The sequence below is a fragment of the Camellia sinensis genome, chromosome 11 (assembly GCF_055761805.1).
Source record: "Camellia sinensis isolate YWXY chromosome 11, ASM5576180v1, whole genome shotgun sequence".
In the NCBI taxonomy this organism is placed as follows: Eukaryota; Viridiplantae; Streptophyta; class Magnoliopsida; order Ericales; family Theaceae; genus Camellia; species Camellia sinensis.
The window spans coordinates 113,249,741-113,257,157 of NC_138971.1; the positions used below are offsets into that span (position 1 = coordinate 113,249,741).

Sequence of the window (7,417 nt, forward strand, 5' to 3'; positions counted from 1 at the left end):
AGATAGGGGATCAATTCTTACCAAATATAAAGATTTATTATTCTCTCTCCAATTATGAAAACTTAGTTATTGTGAGTTTTTTTCCTGCCATTATGAACTCTTTTTCTTATGCTAGTGGTTAGCATTACTTGATGGGTTGATGGATTTGTATTAATGATATTGTCTAGTTTGATATAATTCTCCTCATATATAGATAATCTCTTGCTGATTAAAATAATTTAAAAAAATAGAATCAACTATAACTTTTTTATTTATATTTATATTTAGTTTTGAATCTTGATTTTTTTTTAATAGACATATCTAGAAATGACAAAATGAAGACTGAATTATGATACAACATGAAAGAAAGCACCTCTAATCAAAGGACTTAGATGATAATAAACCAGCTCAACCATTAAAACTATAATTCTTGTAATTAGGAGTACAATTAAACAAAAACAAGGCCAAGAAAAAAATTAAAAAATAAAACGAAGCTAACATAAGACAAGGCAACAAAAAATCCATATTTCAGAGAAAGTTGCTTTGCTTAATTGGCTTGTCTATTGGCCCCTGTTGCAAATTGTATCCAAATTCAAAATAAATAACCTTAAATTTCCAAATATTAATCACAATTCTGTCAATTTAAGTCGCATTGTTGGAGATTCTAGCGATGTTGGAGAACATGGTGATTGCGGTGACAGCAACGATGTCGTGTTTGATAAATGTGGCGATGGCAATGGTAATGGTAATGGCGTGTCTAATAAATGTAGCGATAGCAATAGAGGCGGAGATGCCGTGTCTGATAAATGTGGCGACGGCAATGGCGATGGCGATGGCGATGGCAAGTCTAATAAATGTAGCGATAGCAACGGAGATGCCGCTTCTGATAAATGTGGTGGCAAGGATGATGGTGATGACGAAAGAGGCGATGGTGACGGTGATTGTGATGAGGCCGTGATTGACGGTTGTGATGGTGATGTGGAGAGATCAGACGGCTCTGGTGATTTTCTCTTGTTTTTTCCATCTTCCCTCACGACTCGATCCTCTCCAAACATGTTATCTTTCAAACGTTTCACGTCCGATAATTTAACAGGTTTCACTATAAAATCCTCTGCCCCTTCCTCCAAGCACCTATCATTCAAACAATTTTTATTATCATGATTTAAATAACAGTATCGAAAACATATTCAAATCATATTTAAATTAGTACGACGTATATGAATCAGTATTTGTGAATATCAATATCAAAATTTTAAAATTATAATACATAGTAATAGTTTAAAATTTCAAATATAAATTTACAAATGAATATGATTATATATGATAATATGTATGCACCTGTCAATTCGGGCCAAAATGTTTTCGGATGACATGATCACAACTGGGATTTCTCTGAAAGTAGATGATTCCTGCCCAAACATTAAAAAAAGAAAAAAAAAAAAATCAGCTAAGCATTTTCAAATCTCTGTTTTATTTGCTTCAAAATAAATGAAAAATGAATATTCAAAAAAATGAAATGAAGAATTTTTTTTTTAATAAACTAACCTTGATCTTTTTGAGCAACTCATAACCAGTCATTCCAGGCATACAATAGTCTGTGATTATCAGATCCACCTTCAAACCCTGGAAAAAAAAAAAAAAAAAAAAACCAACCCAACCCAACCCAACAAAACTAAAAATCAATTTATTGTAAATCAATCAACTCAAATTTTAACTTGTATAACAATAAATTAATCTCACTTACATCAAACCCAACAGAGCTCTTTTCCTCATCATCCAATCCTAGAAATTGCAGAGCTCTCCTTCCACTATCCACTGCAGTGACTGACAAACACAAACAAAACAAACCCATTGACACATTTAATCAAACACTTGATGTGTGCATGCAAATGGATGCGAAAAAAAATACAAATTTGCTTATTACCTTTACAAGAGGAGATTTTGAGCAATCGTTCGATGACTTTTCGATCGATGAGACTGTCATCGACAGCAAGAACATGAACATCATCATCATCATCGAAGACTTCCTCGATCATCTCCGATCTCCTCCGCCTCGAAAACACACCATTTCTGGCCATATCTCGGATCAAAATCTGCCTTTTTACCCCCCAGAAATTATTGGCTGCAAATAAAGGAAGAGAAACAGAGAGCCTTTCTGTGTTGGGTGGTCAATTGGTTTTATATACACATATTATATATGATTATGGGTCTATGTCAGACATGTCTCTGTTTCTCTCTCTATATCTCTATAAGAATCAACCTTTGAAAATCTCTCTCTCTTTCGAAGAAATCTGTATTACTTTTTTTTTATATTTTAAAGCAATAAGCTGAGATTCTGAAATCGACTTTGGTGCGATCTCCATATCCTCACCGGTCTCTCTCTCTCTATCTGTATGGGCTTGACTTATTAAACTTGCATTTACCATAAAAAATTAGAATAATAATATATGTATTAATTAATATATTAATTGATAATATAATATAATTTTAAATATTTTAAATATTTATAATTTATATAATAAGTGAGAACAGTAATAATGATATAATACTAATTGATACATTAATTTATATATTAATTAACGTATATAATACCATCATAAAAATTATATTTAATTTTCAATCTAAATGACATAGTAATCAATTAAAATATTACTTATATTTAATTTTCAATTTAAGTAATATAATAATCAATTAAAATATTATAAATAATACAATCTCATATATTTTCTTTAATCATTAACTAGTTATATCATTTACACATATTATAAAATAGGTTTGAAAACTAGTTTTGTATATCATTTTTTATTGAACTTTTGATATATATATATATATACTAGCGTATACCCGTGCCTAAAGGCACGGTATAAATAATTTTAAGATTAAAATGCAGTTATAATTTATACGTATTATGTTGAAATTTATAAAGTTTGTGTCATTTTTTGATACAAACTTGACTTTGAATATATTAAGAAGTTTCAAAGTTCAATATATTAAGAAGTTTCAACGTTGTCCTCTGTTAAATGCATTCACACAAGCCTAACTATCTTGGCTTTGTTAAGCATTTTAGGACATCAAAATAACAATGGGAAGAGTCTAAATAACATCAATATCAATACAATCAATAATTCCCCAATTTTAACATAATTCTTCTTGTTGCCCAAATAAAAAAATCATAAATAAAAAAAAAACAATATCTCATATATGTGAAAAAAAATTATAGAACCTAACCGCTATTAGAAATCAATAATGAACAATATTGTTTTTTCAACCACAAATTCACGCTTTACATAATACATGAATTTTCTTTATATGGCAAAATTCGATTTCTGTGACAGGAATATGAGACAATTTTTTAAATGCAATGCATCAAATTTGAATGTTCATCCATTCTATGTTATTCATCAACTATTTGTTTTTCATTGCACACAAATACATGAATTTTTTATGTTAGCTTAGAATACGCCAATTTTAATTCAATAATGTATTAATTTTTCAATCAACGGTAAGAGATTTAATCAGCTAAATTAATCTCCATCATAAAAAATTCTCTCTTATGTCTAGAATTGCCAAATCATTTCAAACATGTACAAATTGCAAGTACCTACTTTCCTGTTCTCCCAAGCGATATAAATTAGAATTTTTGCGAATCCATCAGTTTCTTTATGGAATTCTAACTCCTCTCAATAATTTCTCAGATATCTTGCAGATTATAAATTACTGTGATGTCAGATCAACAAACTAAATGATTACTCACCTTCCTAAATTCAATTTTCCACCCATAAATCACAATACCAGCCCCTCATCAATTTAAAAATAAATAAACAAATAAAGAATGCATCTAATTTCGTACATATCCCAATTTAAAACAAATGAGTTAATATGTTTACACTTTAACAGTATAGTAAGAATTTTCAAAGTTGTCCATCTATTAAATGCATTCAAACTTAACAAAATGAAGGTAACAGTATTAGTTTCTTGACTCTTCAAGATGGTTAACTATTTTGGGACATCCCAAACAACAATGGAAGGTGGGTGTACATACTCTGTTAGTAAGTGTAAATATCATCAATATCAATTTCACCAATAATTTTCCAATTTTAATATAATTCTTCTTGTTTTCCAAATCAAACAAACACATAAGTAACTTGACTTTCAATATATTAAGAATTTTCAACGTTCAATATATTAAGAAGTTTCAATGTTGTCCCTCTGTTAAAAATAACAATGGGAAAAGTCTAAATAACATCAGTATCAACACAATCAAGAATTTTATTTGGAAAAGTAGAATGAAGAAGTACCACTCAGCTGCTGCCTGTAACATGCCGTCAGAGATGATCCTAGAGCCAGATAGAAGGGTACCAAGTCCAATCCTGCATGATCAGGTATGTGGAAAATTGGTATATGGAGAAAAAGAGAAAAAAATATTGAACCCATAGTTCTTGCAAAGAGTGAAAATTTGAAACTAACCCAGGAAAAAGGTACATGTTGTTTCCTTGGTTGCAGTGGCCAATGTGACCATTTCCTGTGGAATTTGAAGTTAGTCAACAAACAATTATAGTTATATGATTATAATTTTACGAATTTGCATTTAGTAAGTTCCCTAATATCAATGCACCAGGCATTCCAAAATTCTTTAGATAGACATATATATATCCACAGATCAGCAAAATGAAGCTAAACCTCACATTTTAAAGTAGAACGGTGAAGCGACTTTAAGGTCAAAAATTTATCATAGCAATAGAGCAAAAGAGTAGAAGGAAATCTAATTCTGAGGCCACCATTTGAAAAGATATCAGATGAATTGTTCAGCCTCCAAATTGCTTCCAGTAACTTTAAAAAGAAAAGAAAAGAAAAGAAAATATAGAAATAAAATAAAAAAGAACAACAAAAACAATTTGAACAAAATAATAAGCATGCATAGCTAACCTTTTGCAAATATTCAAATGCTTCCATATTCAGATGCAATATCAGGGTAAATTCTTTTGGGTGAAGAGAAGGACAAAAAAATACACAATAAATTAAAACTGGAGATCATGCTAGAAAATAAGGAAAAGTAAATCCGAATTGGGCTTCCCAAACTGTTCAGATTTTTTGGGTTTTTTTTGTTCATCATGTGGGATTCAGAGAGTGAGTTAGTTGGAGGAAGAGACTGCAACAATGGAGTGCTCAATCCCAGCAAGCTTAGTGTCAAGACTGATGGGTTTGAGCAAAGAGGCCAATCTTGGAAAACTTAAAAAAAATTGCAAACAAAAGATGATTAATTTTATTGCATGAAAATAGTTAGTTACTATATTTTTATTTATTTTTTAATTTTAGGAAGATGAGCTTATGAATAATAATCTTGTGATTTCTCACATTGAATAGGTATGTTTCAACTGACATCCCAAGTGACTTCTTGATTCAAATTGGAGATTCCACTTTCCACTTACATAAGGTAGTTATTTCTTAGCTCAGAGACACTTTGCACTCTGTTACTGTTTGGTTTCATTTTCAAAATATGTTTTCTTAAAAAATAAATAACTAAAATAAAAACCAGTATAGTGAAAAAAATGAAAAAATCTCTCCAACTCTAAGCTTTTGGATTGAAGGTTTTATTAGCAATAATGTGTATTAATATAAATGTCTCTATGAAGTATCCACTACTTTCTAGGAATGGGAAGATGAACACAATCATATACAAAACGCGAGACTCGGATTTGGAAAAAATTGTTTTTGATGATCTTCCCGGTGGACCCGAGGCATTTAAGCTAGCAGCAAAATTCTGCTATGGAATTGTCGTCAATCTCACAGCAACAAACATCTCGGACCTAAGATGTGCAGCAGAGTACTTAGAAATGACAGAGGATTTGGAAGAAGGCAATCTCATATTCAAACCGAAGCATTTCTTAGGAGTGTGTGCTATTTTGACAACTGAGAAGAAGCAACTTAGAAGTTTCTCATAGGCAAACTATCAAACATGTTGTGGCCATGGCAGTATCAGCACTTTTCTTCACTCCATTGTCATTCTGTTTCTCATATCTAACTAATGTACTTGAAAAAAAAATAAAAAGAAGTCAGCGAACCCTAGATTCCAACTCTATTGTAATCTCTAAAGCCGAAACCAAAGCCTAAAACCGAAGCCTCAACTCTGATTGATACAAAAATTAGCCCTAAAACCGAAGCCATCAACTCTGATTGATACAAAAATTAGCCCTAAAACCGAAGCCTCAAAGAACTGAATAAATGTAAAATACCTCTGATGTTGGGAGGGTGGGAGCCGAGAGAGAGTGGGTGTCAATCAATGGCGATAGTGATGATGAGCAGCGGCAGTGGTGGTGAGCCCTGTTGAGACCACCGTCTCTATTTGAATCAAATTGTTGGAAGATGTTTCTCTGATCTGCTACCTCTGTTAGCTAGTTTCAGAAAAGAAAGAATTTCGAACATGAGAGAGAGATCATAGAGGGAGTTGAAGAGAGAATGTGAGAGATAACGTGTAGAGAGAGAGTTGAAGAGAAGGTGTTTAGGAAGACGTGGGAGAGAGAAAGAGAGCAGAGAGTGTTTAGGCGGGAATAAAAGTGATCTCAACCGTTGGTAGTATATAGGAATCATCTCAACCATTTGATACATTTTCAAAAACAGTTTTGTTTTATTATATAGATTATCAATGCAATACAAAATGTCCTTTATGATCCATCATTTTTAATCCAGCTCCAATCAAAGTATTACCTACATATATATGACATTGACCATCGAAGTAAAAACACCTATAAAATAATCAATTGAATCGATAGACTGGTTCATCATTAAAAAACTTAGTCATTTAAAAAATTAGCAATAACGCTTCAGTAATGCATCAAGAGAGAAAACCAAAAATATATATACACAACAGATTCCCAAATCCCATTCATGGCACATTCATCAAATTCATTATAAGAAGACATTATATATTCTTAAAAGAATAAAGCATGGCAGATTGAGTATTAAAAATATATATATAAATTCAGCCCTAGTCATATATATGCATCAGGCCATTGCAAATCCCAAATCTCAAGAAACAAATGAATACACAAGTAAACAATCAAGAATGAAGAACAAAATGGCAAAACCCCATAGTATCAGATCAGCGGAGAGATGAAACTGACAGATTCGAATGATTTTCAATGAACTTGTAGTTGGCGGTGGTCGATTACCTAGAATACTCACAGGCCAAGACCACCGTCAGTCTAAGTCGATGCCGGGGGTGATCGGAACTTTGATATTTACCTAACTTAAAAATCATAATTTCCAAAAATCCCATCTGGGCATACAATAGATTATGTAACAATAAATCAACAAATCATCCGAATTTCTGATTTCAAAATCAAAATAACAATTAAAACAACAATCAATCTTACAATCAAATAGCCTAAAATGCGAGTTCGAGGACTGGAGAGGCAGACACAGACAGAGAGAGAAGGGG

General features: G+C 31.7%; 1 protein-coding gene across 1 annotated transcript; it reads right to left on the reverse strand.

The window, feature by feature from the left end:
• Positions 1–367: 367 nt before the first annotated feature.
• Positions 368–2,400, reverse strand: LOC114270962 (two-component response regulator ARR3). The gene is made up of 5 exons (XM_028212590.2): positions 1,904–2,400; positions 1,724–1,803; positions 1,525–1,602; positions 1,318–1,388; positions 368–1,110 (listed from the first exon to the last, which is right to left on the reverse strand). Exons 1-5 carry the CDS (start codon positions 2,055–2,057, stop codon positions 606–608), a joined length of 888 nt encoding a protein of 295 aa, XP_028068391.2. The 5' UTR covers positions 2,058–2,400; the 3' UTR covers positions 368–605.
• Between the last annotated feature and the right edge of the window lie 5,017 nt (positions 2,401–7,417).

Excerpts from the sequence above, each read along its gene's own strand:
- LOC114270962 (XM_028212590.2), bottom strand. The coding sequence starts at position 2,057 with ATGGCCAGAAATGGTGTGTTTTCGAGGCGGAGGAGATCGGAGATGATC. Across the intron at positions 1,389-1,524 it reads AGTTGCTCAAAAAGATCAAG|GAATCATCTACTTTCAGAGA; the intron begins GTTAGTTTATTA and ends ATGTTTGGGCAG. Across the intron at positions 1,111-1,317 it reads ATTTTGGCCCGAATTGACAG|GTGCTTGGAGGAAGGGGCAG; the intron begins GTGCATACATAT and ends TTTGAATGATAG.